We start from the raw sequence: 15356 nt of genomic DNA on the forward strand, positions 1-15356 counted from the left end.
CCCATATCTGGGGGTAAACCACTGTTTGGGCGCACGTCAGGGCTCGGAAGGGAAGTAGTGACATTTGAAATGCAGACTTTGATGGAATGGTCTGCGGGCGTCACGTTGCATTTGCAGAGCCTCTGATGTGCCTAAACAGTAGAAACACCCCATAAGTGACCCGATTTTGGAAACTAGACCCCCCAAAGAACTTATCTAGATGTGTGGTGAGCACGTTCAACCCCCAAGTGCTTCACAGAAGTTTACAACGCAGAGCCGTGAAAATAAATCATTTTTCTGTCCTCAAAAAAGATGTTTTAGCAAGCAATTTTTTATTTTCACAAGGGTAGCAGGAGAAATTGGACCCCAATATTTGTTGCCCAGTTTGTTGTGAGTACTCTGGTACCCCATATGTGGGGGTAAACCACTTTTTGGGCGCACGTCAGGGCTTGGAAAGGGAAGTAGTGACATTTGAAATGCAGACTTTGATGGAATGGTCTGTTGTGGATTCTGTTTGTGGGCTCCCTCTGGTGGTTACTGCTGGTACTGGGTGACTTTGGTGGGTTGCGGCCTTTGGTTTCCACCTGTCCATCAGAGGCTGGGTGTTTCCTATTTTACCTGGCCTTTCTGTCATTTCCCTTGCCGGCTATCAATGTGTTCAGATGTGCTCTGTTTGGTTCCTGCCTACCTGCTCCCAGATCTTTCAGGATAAGCTAAGTGCTGATTTTCAGTTGTTTGGTTTTTTGTCCAGCTTGCTTAGAATGTCTCTATGTTAGCTGGTTGCTCTAGTGGACTGAGGTTCTCCCCATGTGCCATGAGTTGGCACATGGGTTCTTGTAATCTCAGGATGCTTTTTTTTTTTATTAGGGTTTTTTGCTGACCGCTCAGTCCCCTTTTGTGTCATTCTGCTTTCTAGTTTTCAGCGGGCCTCTATTTGCTAAAGCTATATACATCATCTCTATGTGTGTGCCTTCCTCTCATTTCACCGTCAATACATGTGGGGGGCAACTATACCTTTGGGGTTAATTCCTCTGGAGGCAAGTGAGGTCTTTGTTTTCTCTGCAGTACTAGTTAGCTCTTAGGCTGGTGCGTGGCGTCTAGAACCAACGTAGGCACGCTCCCTGGCTATCTCTAGTTGCGTTTGTCAGGCGTAGGGCAGCGGTCAGCCCAGGTTCCATCACCCTAGAGCTCGTCCGATATTTATTATACTTTGCTTGTCCTGTGCTATCCCTAGCCATTGGGGATTCATGACAGTATAGCCGGCCCACAAAGTGTTAATTGTTTGGGCTGAAGCAGGAGAAAAAGAAGTGTTCAAGGGAAATTTTTTTTTTTTTCCTTCAGAGTTTTGCTGCCTAGCCCTTAATTGCTGTCAAGCTGCTTCTTACCTCCTCTTAACCCTTGAATGGCTCTGATCTTAGCTGTTTATCATGGATGTCCAGAGTTTGGCTTCCAGCCTGAGTAATCTCGCAGCAAAGGTTCAAAACATACAGGATTTCGTGGTTCACACTCCCATGTCTGAACCTAGAATTCCTATTCCAGAGTTTTTTTCTGGAGATAGATCTACCTTCTTGAATTTCAGGAACAATTGTAAATTGTTTCTCTCTTTGAAATCTCGCTCCTCTGGAGACCCTGCTCAACAGGTCAAGATTGTTATATCGTTCCTACGGGGCGACCCTCAGAATTGGGCATTTGCATTGGCACCAGGGGATCCTGCATTGCTCAGTGTGGATGCGTTTTTTCTGGCATTGGGATTGCTCTATGAGGAACCTAACCTAGAGATTCAGGCTGAAAAGGCTTTATTAGCCCTCTCTCAGGGGCATGATGAAGCGGAAATATATTGTCAGAAATTTCGGAAATGGTCGGTGCTTACTCAGTGGAATGAGTGCGCCCTGGCTGCAAACTTCAGAAATGGTCTTTCTGAGGCCATTAAGGATATTATGGTGGGGTTCCCTGCGCCTACAGGTCTGAATGAGTCTATGGCTATGGCCATTCAGATTGATCGGCGTTTACGGGAGCGCAAACCCGTGCACCAGTTGGCGGTGTCTTCTGAACAGGCACCTGAGACTATGCAATGTGATAGAATTCAGTCCAGAAGTGAACGGCAAAATTATAGGCGGAAAAATGGTTTGTGTTTTTATTGTGGTGATTCAGCTCATGTTATATCAGCATGCTCTAAACGCACAAAAAGGGTTGATAAATCTTTTGCCATTGATACTCTGCAGTCTAAGTTCATTTTGTCTGTGACTTTGATTTTTTCACTGTCTTCCATTTCCGTCGATGCCTATGTGGATTCAGGCGCTGCCCTGAGTCTTATGGATTGGTCATTTGCTAAACGCTGCGGTTTTAGTCTAGAGCCTCTGGAAGTTCCTATTCCTCTGAAGGGAATTGATTCTACACCATTGGCTATGAATAAACCGCAGTATTGGACACAAGTGACCATGCGCATGACTCCCGTTCATCAGGAGGTGATTCGCTTCCTTGTACTGTATAATTTACATGATGTACTAGTGCTTGGTCTGCCATGGTTACAAACTCATAATCCTGTCCTGGACTGGAAAACAATGTCTGTGCTAAGCTGGGGATGTCAGGGGGTTCATGATGATGCACCTCCGATTTCTATCGCTTCATCTACTCCTTCGGAGATCCCTGCGTTTTTGTCGGATTATAGGGATGTTTTTGAGGAGCCTAAGCTCAATTCGCTCCCTCCTCATAGAGAGTGTGACTGTGCTATAGAATTGATTCCTGGCAGTAAGTTCCCTAAGGGTCGTTTGTTTAATCTGTCACTGCCAGAGCATACTGCTATGCGGAATTATATTAAGGAGTCCTTGGAAAAGGGACATATTCGTCCATCTTCGTCCCCTCTGGGAGCGGGTTTTTTTTTCGTGGCAAAAAAAGATGGTTCCCTGAGGCCTTGTATAGATTATCGCCTTCTGAATAAGATTACAGTCAAATACCAGTATCCATTGCCATTATTTACTGATTTGTTTGCTCGCATTAAGGGGGCTAGGTGGTTCACTAAAATAGATCTTCGTGGTGCGTATAATCTGGTGCGGATAAAACAGGGTGATGAGTGGAAAACCGCATTTAATACGCCTGAGGGCCATTTTGAGTATTTGGTAATGCCTTTTGGACTCTCCAATGCTCCGTCAGTCTTTCAGTCCTTTATGCACAATATTTTCCGTGAATATCTGGATAAGTTTATGATTGTGTATTTGGATGATATTTTGGTGTTTTCTGATGACTGGGAGTCTCGTGTTCTACAGGTCAGGAAGGTGTTTCAGGTTTTGCGGGCCAATTCTCTGTTTGTGAAGGGCTCAAAGTGTCTCTTCGGAGTCCAGAAGATTTCTTTTTTGGGGTACATTTTTTCTCCTTCTACTATTGAGATGGATCCCGTTAAGGTTCAGGCTATTTGTGACTGGACACAACCTACATCTGTTAAGAGCCTTCAAAAGTTCTTGGGGTTTGCTAATTTTTATCGTCGGTTCATTGCTAATTTTTCCAGTGTTGTTAAACCTTTGACTGATTTGACTAAAAAGGGTGCTGATGTTGCTGATTGGTCTCCTGCGGCCGTGGAGGCCTTTCGGGAACTTAAGCGCCGGTTTTCTTCTGCTCCTGTGTTGTGTCAACCAGATGTTTCACTTCCTTTTCAGGTGGAGGTTGATGCTTCCGAGATTGGAGCGGGGGCGGTTTTGTCACAGAGAAGTTCTAATGGCTCGGTGATGAAGCCATGTGCTTTCTTCTCTAGAAAATTCTCGCCCGCCGAGCGCAATTATGATGTGGGTAATCGGGAGCTTTTGGCCATGAAGTGGGCATTTGAGGAGTGGCGTCATTGGCTTGAGGGTGCTAAACATCGTGTGGTGGTCTTGACTGATCACAAGAATCTCATTTACCTTGAGTCTGCCAGGCGTTTGAATCCTAGACAGGCTCGTTGGTCGTTATTTTTTTCTCGTTTCAATTTCGTGGTTTCATACCTGCCAGGTTCAAAGAATGTGAAGGCAGATGCTCTTTCCAGGAGTTTTGTGCCTGACTCTCCTGGAGACACTGGGCCTGCTGGTATCCTTAGGGATGGGGTAATATTGTCCGCCGTATCCCCAGACTTGCGACGCGCATTGCAGGAGTTTCAGGTGGATAAACCGGATCGATGTCCACCAGAAAGACTGTTTGTTCCGGATGATTGGACCAGTAGAGTCATCTCCGAGGTCCATTCTTCTGTGTTGGCTGGTCATCCTGGAATATTTGGTACAAGAGACTTGGTGGCCAGGTCTTTTTGGTGGCCTTCCTTGTCTAGGGATGTGCGTACCTTTGTGCAGTCTTGTGAAGTGTGTGCTCGAGCTAAGCCTTGCTGTTCACGGGCTAGTGGGTTGTTGTTATCATTGCCCATCCCGAAGAGGCCTTGGACGCACATTTCCATGGATTTTATTTCTGATCTCCCGGTTTCACAGAAAATGTCCGTTATCTGGGTTGTGTGTGACCGCTTTTCTAAGATGGTTCATTTGGTGCCCTTGCCTAAGTTGCCCTCCTCCTCTGAGTTGGTTCCTTTGTTTTTTCAGAACGTGGTTCGTTTGCATGGGATTCCGGAGAATATCGTTTCTGACAGGGGATCCCAGTTTGTGTCTAGATTTTGGCGGACGTTTTGTGCCAAGATGGGCATTGATTTGTCTTTCTCGTCTGCATTCCATCCTCAGACGAATGGCCAGACGGAGCGAACTAATCAGACCTTGGAAACTTATTTGAGGTGTTTTGTTTCTGCTGATCAAGATGACTGGGTTGCTTTTTTGCCACTGGCCGAATTTGCTCTTAATAATCGGGCTAGTTCTGCCACGTTGGTCTCTCCTTTTTTTTGTAATTCGGGGTTTCATCCTCGTTTTTCCTCTGGTCAGGGGGAATCTTCGGATTGTCCTGGAGTGGACGTGGTGGTGGCAGGTTACATCAGATTTGGAATCAGGTGGTGGACAATTTGAAGTTATCTCAAGGCAAGACTCAGCAGTTTGCTAATCGCCGTCGCCGTGTGGGTCCCCGACTTCTTGTTGGGGACTTGGTGTGGTTGTCTTCTCGTTTTGTCCCTATGAAGGTCTCTTCTCCTAAGTTCAAGCCTCGGTTCATCGGTCCTTATAGGATCTCGGAGATTCTTAACCCTGTATCTTTCCGTTTGGATCTCCCAGCATCGTTTGCTATTCATAATGTGTTCCATCGGTCGTTGTTGCGGAGGTATGAGGTGCCCGTTGTTCCTTCGGTCGAGCCTCCTGCTCCGGTGCTGGTGGAGGGAGAATTGGAGTATGTTGTTGAAAAGATCTTGGATTCTCGTGTTTCCAGACGCAAACTCCAGTATTTGGTTAAGTGGAAGGGTTATGGTCAGGAGGATAATTCCTGGGTGGTCGCCTCCGATGTTCATGCGACTGATTTGGTCCGCGCCTTCCATAGAGCTCACCCTGATCGCCCTGGGGGTTCTCGTGAGGGTTCGGTGACCCCTCCTCAAGGGGGGGGTACTGTTGTGGATTCTGTTTGTGGGCTCCCTCTGGTGGTTACTGCTGGTACTGGGTGACTTTGGTGGGTTGCGGCCTTTGGTTTCCACCTGTCCATCAGAGGCTGGGTGTTTCCTATTTTACCTGGCCTTTCTGTCATTTCCCTTGCCGGCTATCAATGTGTTCAGATGTGCTCTGTTTGGTTCCTGCCTACCTGCTCCCAGATCTTTCAGGATAAGCTAAGTGCTGATTTTCAGTTGTTTGGTTTTTTGTCCAGCTTGCTTAGAATGTCTCTATGTTAGCTGGTTGCTCTAGTGGACTGAGGTTCTCCCCATGTGCCATGAGTTGGCACATGGGTTCTTGTAATCTCAGGATGGTTTTTTTTTTGATTACGGTTTTTTGCTGACCGCTCAGTCCCCTTTTGTGTCATTCTGCTTTCTAGTTTTCAGCGGGCCTCTATTTGCTAAAGCTATATACATCATCTCTATGTGTGTGCCTTCCTCTCATTTCACCGTCAATACATGTGGGGGGCAACTATACCTTTGGGGTTAATTCCTCTGGAGGCAAGTGAGGTCTTTGTTTTCTCTGCAGTACTAGTTAGCTCTTAGGCTGGTGCGTGGCGTCTAGAACCAACGTAGGCACGCTCCCTGGCTATCTCTAGTTGCGTTTGTCAGGCGTAGGGCAGCGGTCAGCCCAGGTTCCATCACCCTAGAGCTCGTCCGATATTTATTATACTTTGCTTGTCCTGTGCTATCCCTAGCCATTGGGGTTTTTTGCTGACCGCTCAGTCCCCTTTTGTGTCATTCTGCTTTCTAGTTTTCAGCGGGCCTCTATTTGCTAAAGCTATATACATCATCTCTATGTGTGTGCCTTCCTCTCATTTCACCGTCAATACATGTGGGGGGCAACTATACCTTTGGGGTTAATTCCTCTGGAGGCAAGTGAGGTCTTTGTTAGTTGCGTTTGTCAGGCGTAGGGCAGCGGTCAGCCCAGGTTCCATCACCCTAGAGCTCGTCCGATATTTATTATACTTTGCTTGTCCTGTGCTATCCCTAGCCATTGGGGATTCATGACAATGGTCTGCGGGTGTCACGTTGCATTTGCAGAGCCCCTGATGTGCCTAAACAGTAGAAACACCACACAAGTGACCCCATTTTGGAAACTATACCCCCGAAGGAACTTATCTAGATGTGTGGTGAGCACTTTGAACCCCCAAGTGCTTCTCAGAAGTTTATAACGCAGAGCCGTGAAAATAAAAAATAATTGTTCTTTCCTCAAAAATTATGTTTTAGCAAGTAATTTTTTATTTTTGCAAGGGTAATAAGAGAAATTGGACCCCAACAGTTGTTGCCCAGTTTGTCCTGAGTACGCTGGTACCCCATATGTGGGGGTAAACCACTGTTTGGGCGCACGTCGGGGCTTGGAAGTGAGGGAGCACCATTTGACTTTTTGAAATCAAGATTGGCTGGAATCAATGGTGGTGCCATGTTGCGTTTGGAGACCCCTGATGTGCCCAAACAGTGGAAACCCCTCAATTCTAACTTCAACACTAACCCCAACACACCCCTAACCCTAATCCCAACTGTAGCCCTAACCCTAATCACAACCCTAACCCCAACACACCCGTAACCCTAATCCAAACCCTAACCCTAATCCCAACCCTAACCCTAATCCCAACCCTAACCACAACTGTAACCCCAACACACTCCTAACCCTATCCGAAACCCTAACCACAAGCCTAATCTTAACCCTATTTCCAACCCTAGCCCTAATTCCAACCCCAACTCTAATTCCAACCCTAACCCTAAGGCTATGTGCCCACGTTGCGGATTCGTGTGAGATTTTTCCGCACGATTTTTGAAAAATCTGCAGGTAAAAGGCACTGCGTTTTACCTGCAGATTTACAGCGGATTTCCAGTGTTTTTTTGTGCAAATTTCACCTGCCGATTCCTATTGAGGAACCGGTGTAAAACACTGCGGAAACCGCACAAAGAATTGACATGCTGCGGAAAATACAACGCAGCGTTTCCGCATGGAATTTTCCGCACCATGGGCACAGCGGATTTGGTTTTCCATAGGTGTACATGGTACTGTAAACCTGATGGAAAACTGCTACGAATTCACAGCAGCCAATCCGCTGCGGATCCGCGGCCAATCCGCTGCGGATCCGCGGCCAATCCGCTGCGGATCCTCAGCCAAATCCGCACTGTGTGCACATGCCCTAACCCTAACCCTAACCCTTGTTCTAACCCTAGTTCTAACCCTAACCCTAGTGGAAAAAGAAAAAAAAAAAAATTTTCTTTTTTTTTATTATTTTGCCTACCTATGGGGTTGATAAAGGGGGGGGTCATTTACTATTTTTTTTATTTTGATCGCTGTGAGGTTTTATCACAGTGATCAAAATGTACATGGAACGAATCTGCCGGCTGGCAGATTCGGCGGGCGCACTGCGCATGCGCCCGCCATCTTGGAAGATGGCGGCGCCCAGCGAGGAGACGTACGGACACCGGGAGGATCGGTAAGTATGAAGGAGTGGTGGGGGGGTGGATCGGAGCACAGGGGGGGTGGATCCGAGCAAGGAGGGAGCGGACAGGAGGACGGGGGAGCGGGCAGGCGGACGGAGGGGACCGGACCACATAACAGAGGACTGGGGGGGCGATCGGTGGCGGTGGGGGGGGGCAGATCAGGTTTTCCAGCCATGGCCGATGATATTGCAGCATCGGCCATGGCTGGATTGTAATATTTCACCGTTTTTTTGGGTGAAATATTACAAATAGCTCTGATTGGCAGTTTCACTTTCAACAGCCAATCAGAGCGATCGTAGCCACGAGGGGGTGATGCCACCCCCCCTGGGCTGAAGCACCTCTCCCCCTGTCCCTGCAGATCAGGTGAAATTGGAGTTAACCCTTTCACCCGATCTGCAGGGACGCGATCATTCCATGACGCATACGCTGCGTCACAGGTCGGATTGGCACCGACTTTCATGACGCAGCGTATGCGTCAAAGGTCGGGAAGGGGTTAAGGCACCCAATGCAACGGGACAGTAAATAGCGCTTGTGTGCTGCCTAAGAAATACCGAGTTACTCACCGAGAACTGCTCCCTCTCTCCCCAAAGATTAGATTTGTGTTCAATCGATTTACCATGAATTGAAAGATCTCCAAAGCTCCAATTACTCTGTAAAGACGTACGGAATATTACACTACTTTCTTTTCCTCACACACTAATCATCTTAACAATCATGATGTCACACACGATATGAACAGTTTCTTATAGCTTTCTCCCACTATCTCTGTGGCTCAGCTGTGAGCTGTATCATCCTCTCATGATCCAGGTTCACCACAAGATGACGGGCACTGTATTTCTGGCTGCTGCGTTTTTGACAAGATGCAATAATCTCTTCTAATTGGCAGTTGTATACCATGTTTAGTGATGACTGCCGACCATTCAGTCGTGCCAACTGTCATGTGATTCTTCTGCAACAAGTAATATAGTGGTGGTCATTTTAGTCAAGTCGCATAAACCAAATTGATCACTTTCGCCAGGTTCAGCAAATTTGTGAAAGATCCACATGATTTTAACAACGTTACATACTTGTGCGCTCAGAGTACTAAATAGAGATATACAGTGCATGGGAAAAAATCAGTGAAGAGTGGTTAACCTGATTTTTATGCCTGGGCAGTTCCTGGTGGGCGCAATCACTCTCTCCCAGCTATGGGTAAGCACTGCATATCTAGTAGCCATATGCCACTTCTGTAAGCACTGTCACTTTAACTTTTTTAAGTTTACTAACTCTGCTACTTCATAACACCATCTTTTCTATTCTCTCGTACTCAATTTGAGGAATTTGCTGTAAAGGTGGTTGTCAATGTCTGTACCCATATGCACTGGTTTAAGGTCTGATTCTTTTTCCCACCCATTATGTTTCTCCTTGTTAGATCTGATTTATATCCTTATTTTGGTGTTGAATTATTTTTAATTATTTCTACAAAAAAAAGGTGATTACCTTTGTTTAGTGGTAATTGATTACTCCACTTTTTCATGTCTCTGTTTCATTTATGTTATGGGAGTACTCCACTATTTATTTACTTTACTCAGGGAGAGTACACTAATTATCCCCAGCCTACATTTATAATGTGTTTTTTGAACAATTTTATATTGATTTATGCTTTCTATGTTGTATTCTGTATTTTCTTAGGGAAATAACTGATAACTATAATGCAGAATTACCTGATTTGAGCAATTGCTAGATAGGTTCACTGTCTGTATCTGTAACCCTATATATATATACCGTATATAAGCCTTATATGTTCACATTACTCTTTGGTCTTCTACAATATGGATAGTTCTTCTTTCTATATTCACTGTCTGTAAACCTAATCTAAGATATGTATGTATTGCACAAGGCTGGTGATGGCTCTTGTCCTTTGTCCATACAGAAGTCAAACCACTTAAAAAAAAATAAAATGAACAGCGTGTTCTGTCACTTATCGATATTTCTTCATGACTGCCCCAGGCTGTAGACAACATTGCATCTCCAGATGTCACAGTCCTGCGTCACTTTAGTATATGGAATATAAATACTTAATCATGAGATTTTTTATATTGTCAGTGACACATTGATTGTGATCCAAGTTTATCCAAACTAATATGAACCTTGTGTAGAATAGGTGTGGGTGGCAGTTCCTGACGGAACTTGTCCTCTAGTCATAGCTTCCAGTTATTATAGTCCTTTATAGTGTTATTTTTTATATATAAATATATTCCTTTAACCTCTAAATTCTGTCCGGCGTACTACGTGTTATAAGAAGCAAGGTATCTGGATTTTCTTGTGCAGGAATGAGAGATACAGCAAAGTCTGACCATACGTATTTGTCCGACAACTATTTCACCAAACTTTATTATAGACATGCAAGCTTGGCTAAGTGGACCTGTCTATATCAATGGGAAGAGAGAAATAATCCTTTGCCACAGACCTCTAGGTATCTTCTCAAAGATATATTTCTGACATTTAAAAATGTAGTCCATGGAGTCTCTCAATTTCTTAATCTGTTGACGATCAACTTTTGGTGCAGCACCAACCACAGCTGTTCAGAGAGGTGACTGTTTTACTTCACTGTAAATCTCCCGTTTAAGAAGGGCACACAAGTTCTCAATAGGGTTTAGGTCAGGGGACGAAGGGGCCGTGTCATTTATTTTTTCATCCTTAAGGCCTTTACTAGCAGCCAAGCAGTGGAGATTTTGATGCATTTGATGGCGCATTGTCCTGCATAAAAGTCACAGTTTTCTTGAAAAAAATGCAGAGTTTTTCCTGTACACTACTTGAAGAAAGTGTCTTTTAAAAACTTGCAGTAGGTTCAGAGTTCATTTTGAGTCCCAGCTTCAACCTGAAAAACTAGCTCATCTTTAATAATACCAGCCCAAAGTATTACCAATACCTTGCTGGCGTCTGAGCCGAAGTCTGTTCCCAATATAGATCCAACCACATCATCTCATCAGTCTATAAAACTTTTGAAAAATCTGACTTCAGATATTGCTTGGCCGGCCAGTTTTGACATTTTAACTTGTGTGTTTTGTTCAGTGGTGGTCGGGTTTCAGTCTTTCTTACCTCGACCATGTCTCTGAGCCACTGAACATCTTGTTCTTCTGGGCTCTCCATGGAGTTTGCGGTTCTGAAATATGACAGCACTGGAAGATAATGGGTTCCTGGTCGAAGCGAAGCGTTTGATTCTTCTCAAATCTTTGGAAGTTAATGTGCGTCTTTTTTTCTCAACACATTTTTTGTGACCCTGTTGACTATTTGCAACAAAACTTTCCATTGTTCTGTGATCATGCTTCAAAATCTTAGCAGTTTCAGGAGTGCTGCATCCCTCTGTGAGACTTTACACAATATTTGATTTTTCAGAGTCGGTTGAATCTCTTTTTTGGCCTATTTTGCCTGAGGGAAACACACTGCCTAATAATTCTGCACACATTTATAAAGGTTTAACTTCCATCATTATACAAATACACATCAACTGATCTGCTTCATCCAATAAGCAAGTTTATACAGATTGAAGTTTGAAAATCTGCATAAAATAATGGTATGGTGAAAATACTCACTTGCCTACTAATTCTGTACACAGTGTCTAAGGATCTGTTGGCACTAGTGTCATGATTTCCATTTCCAGTGGCTCATGGAGAACTATTCTGTATCTATTATGAAATAGATATGAGTTAAACGTGAATAATCCTGCTTACTTCCTTACTACTAAGGGGTTTGCAAAAACGTAGTTGATGACCTATCTTTAGGTCAGATCGGCTAATTCTGACTTCCTTCACTGGATGTGGCATAGCTCTGTACACTGTATCATGGCCGTGGATAGGCTGCAAGCTCTCTCCAATGTACTCTAGTGACAGTGCGCTTGCAGTACTATTTTGTGCCACTAAACAATGCATACAACCCTGCCACTTCTGGTGGAACGCAAAGCTAGAGAATATCCTGTGCTCATCTCTTTACATACTATGCTTAACCAAGACTTCCCTTTATTTCGCTATCAGCAATACAGGTAATTCGCACTGGTGAATATCATATTTGTAGCAGAACACATTTCAGTCCATTCTTAGCCTTTAACAATTGCTACATTCTAATATTTCAACCTAGAAACTATGTTGATTTGAGCCAACTTAAGGATGCGCATAGGGTAATGGAATAAAAGAAGGGAGGATAAAGGGTGGGATTCTGCTCACCTTTATGGGTTGCGATGGGCACATCAGTATCAGCTGCTGCTCTGTGTGCGGAAGGATGATCCTCCGCAAAAAAAAAAAAAAAGAAAATGTATAGGGATGTCCACGGCTGCAATTCATCCATGGACATCTCTATGCATTAACATAGAAACTATTTAGCTCATTGGAAATCCCTGATGAGGTCTAGTGACAAAGGGCGTCATTTTCATTGAAACAAAGTCAACTAACATATGTGTCATCAACAGGTACTAATCACATGTCATGTGTTGGCATTGCTCATTTCTTCAAGGTTTTCTTTTTCATAGTCCATAAGATGTAGCTATTCCATTTTTAAGTTGCCTGTAGAACAAAGTCCAGTTAGACAAGCGCGTATTGAAATAAAGGAGGGACTTTACATATTAAAGGGAACCTGTCACCACGTTTTTGGAAGATGGGATAAAAATAGCGTTAAATAGGGGCAGAGGTGGGCGTTACATTAGTGTGTGTGTTATGCGTTTATTACCCACCTAAGTTGCCGAAATAACTTTGCAAAGTCTCCGTTTTCGCCTGTCAATCAGGCTGGTCAGGTCGCATGGGCGTTGTCTTCCCCCAGATTTGGCGTAGTTTTCCGTTGGTGGCGTAGTGGTGTGCGCATGCCCAAAGTCCGGAATCCTCTTCCAGGGGATTTAAAATAGCGCGGTGTTCGTTATTGCATTGGTGATCGGTGGGCGCGGCCATCTTCCTTTGGCCGCGCGTGCGCAGAAGCGGCGCTCTGCTGGCCGCGGCTTCAGGAAAATGGCCGCCGCGATATCCATCTGCGCACGCGCGGCATCCCGCGGCCATTTTCCTGAAGCCGCGGCCAGCAGAGCGCCGCTTCTGCGCACGCGCGGCCAAAGGAAGATGGCCGCGCCCACCGATCACCAATGCAATAACGAACACCGCGCTATTTTAAATCCCCTGGAAGAGGATTCCGGACTTTGGGCATGCGCACACCACTACGCCACCAACGGAAAACTACGCCAAATCTGGGTGAAGACACCACGCCCATGTGACCTGACCAGCCTGATTGACAGGCGAAAACGGAGACTTTGCAAAGTTATTTCGGCAACTTAGGTGGGTAATAAACGCATAACACACACACTAATGTAACGCCCACCTCTGCCCCTATTTAACGCTATTTTTATCCCATCTTCCAAAAACGTGGTGACAGGTTCCCTTTAATATATTGCACCATTTGAGTGATCTCATATTGTCTGTTTATACCTTTGGCTTACAAGGTCTGGAGGGTATGAACTCAAACCTTTTCCTGTAACAATAACTTTTTTTATTCTTTTGTTGGTGAGATCGGTTTGGGTGGTTCTTGTTTATTTGATGACAAGAATAAGAAATACATGGGAATTATTTCTCTTCCAGCATTTCATTGTACGCTGTTGATCTATTTAGTAGTAAGACGAGTATTCTGAACTAATATCTTGGAGTGTAGTATGGTGAGAAGATGATTTTTCTGTTCAGATGATGGCTTGTACTATGGCCGCTGTATTCTAAGAGCATTTTCTCTAATGTATAATTGTCAGCACAAAGCTCAATAACCCACTGATTTTTTATATTTTTTGCAGATAAACATAAAGACTGTACTGGAGTGACGGTACAAATCACACCTGAAAGGTAACTGCCATTACTGTTATTACAGATGATATTTGTAGATATCATTTTGCACATCTGTGCTCCAATAATAAAATTGCTGTAAGTGTTGTATTTTCCTTGTTAGAGCAGCAGTTTGTACTCCCGAGTAGAGATGTGCGAACCCCTGGATGTTCGGGTTTGGTGAACACTTAAAACAAAAGTTTGGTTCGGGTATCAGAGTAGTACCCGACCTCGGACAACATTCACTTGAATAGGATAGGAGGGGGCAGAACACCCAGTGTTTGCCACGCTGTCAGGTGCATGACAGCGCATCAAACACTGCCTCTGATCGGTGGTAAAATCTGTACCGACGGTCAGAGAGCTGCGGTTCCCACGCTGTCAAATGACAGCCCACAGCTGTGTTCACCTCCGGTCACTGGCGTCAGCTGATGGGACTACTACTCCCACGAGCTGACGCCTGCTGATGCTAATAACAGCGAGATCGGGTGCAACTGAATGGAGTATTCATCCACCAGCGCCTGCGCTCTAAATAAATAATTAAAAAAAAAATGTGGGTTTCCCTGTATTTTTTGATAACCAGCCAAGCAAAACTGTCAGCTGCTGACTGCAACACTCAGCTATTAGCTTTATTGAGGTTGGTTATCAAAAATAGAGGGGTCCCCATGCTATATTTTTAATGTAATAATTAATTTTTTGTAAAATTGGCGTGGGGTAACCCCTTGTCATTTGACAGCATGGGAACCACAGCTTTCTGACCGGCAGTTAAGATTTACAGTACCGCTGATCAGTCGCAGCTGGTGAGTCACGCTGACATATGACAGCAGTTTCCTGCAGCGCTCTGACCGACGGTAACGATCGTACTGCAATCAGGACTGTCGGAACAATCACAGCCTTAGTGGAAACTCAATCATTTACCGAATTTTGCGGAAAATGCTCTGGAATCCGAATGTGCAACGTTCGTGCTGACTTTGAGATTGGCGAACGTTTTCCGAACAAGTTCGCTCATCTATACTCCTGAGCTGCTTTTACTATTGAAATGAAGACTACGTTGCATCATAAAACCATGCAGCGCTGAGGTGCTGCGTACAAATCCCACCAAGGATAACATCTGCAAGGAGCTTGTATGTTCTCCCTGTGTCTGCGTGGATTTCCTCCAGGGCTTCCTCCGACACTCCAAAGACTTTCAAATATAGAATTTAGATTGTGAGCCCCAACAGTTATAATGATGTCTATAAAGTGTGCGGCATATAAGCAAGTAAAATAAAAAAAACATAGTCATCAAAGTATACGCAAATGCTTTTATTTATTTTTTATTGTTCACATAGCACCAACATATTCCACAGTGCTGTACAGAGATCAGTCTTTCCGCACACAGTAGGGACAACCTCTTATATGGCAATTAATGGGGTTGGACCATAAATGCAAATTTATCACTATAAATAGATCAGGTGATAACTTGCTGATTGCAAGACCTTATCTAAATATAGGGATAGTCGACATGATTGACCATCACTCCATTCACATGAAGTATAACTCCATGTGAATGGAGTGATGGTCAATCATGTTGA

General features: G+C 44.6%; 1 protein-coding gene across 8 annotated transcripts in view; it reads left to right on the plus strand.

Moving 5' to 3' along the window:
• The window catches only part of PAM (peptidylglycine alpha-amidating monooxygenase), a 267028-nt gene that overhangs the window by 123247 nt on the left and 128425 nt on the right, over positions 1-15356 (plus strand). For all 8 annotated transcript variants that reach the window (XM_077289753.1, XM_077289771.1, XM_077289788.1 and 5 more), the window contains exon 8: positions 13761-13809. In XM_077289753.1, coding sequence (XP_077145868.1) covers positions 13761-13809 — 49 coding nt within the window. The remainder of the gene's footprint in view (positions 1-13760; positions 13810-15356) is intronic.

Source organism: Ranitomeya variabilis, chromosome 1 (genome assembly GCF_051348905.1).
Source record: "Ranitomeya variabilis isolate aRanVar5 chromosome 1, aRanVar5.hap1, whole genome shotgun sequence".
Classification (NCBI taxonomy): Eukaryota; Metazoa; Chordata; class Amphibia; order Anura; family Dendrobatidae; genus Ranitomeya; species Ranitomeya variabilis.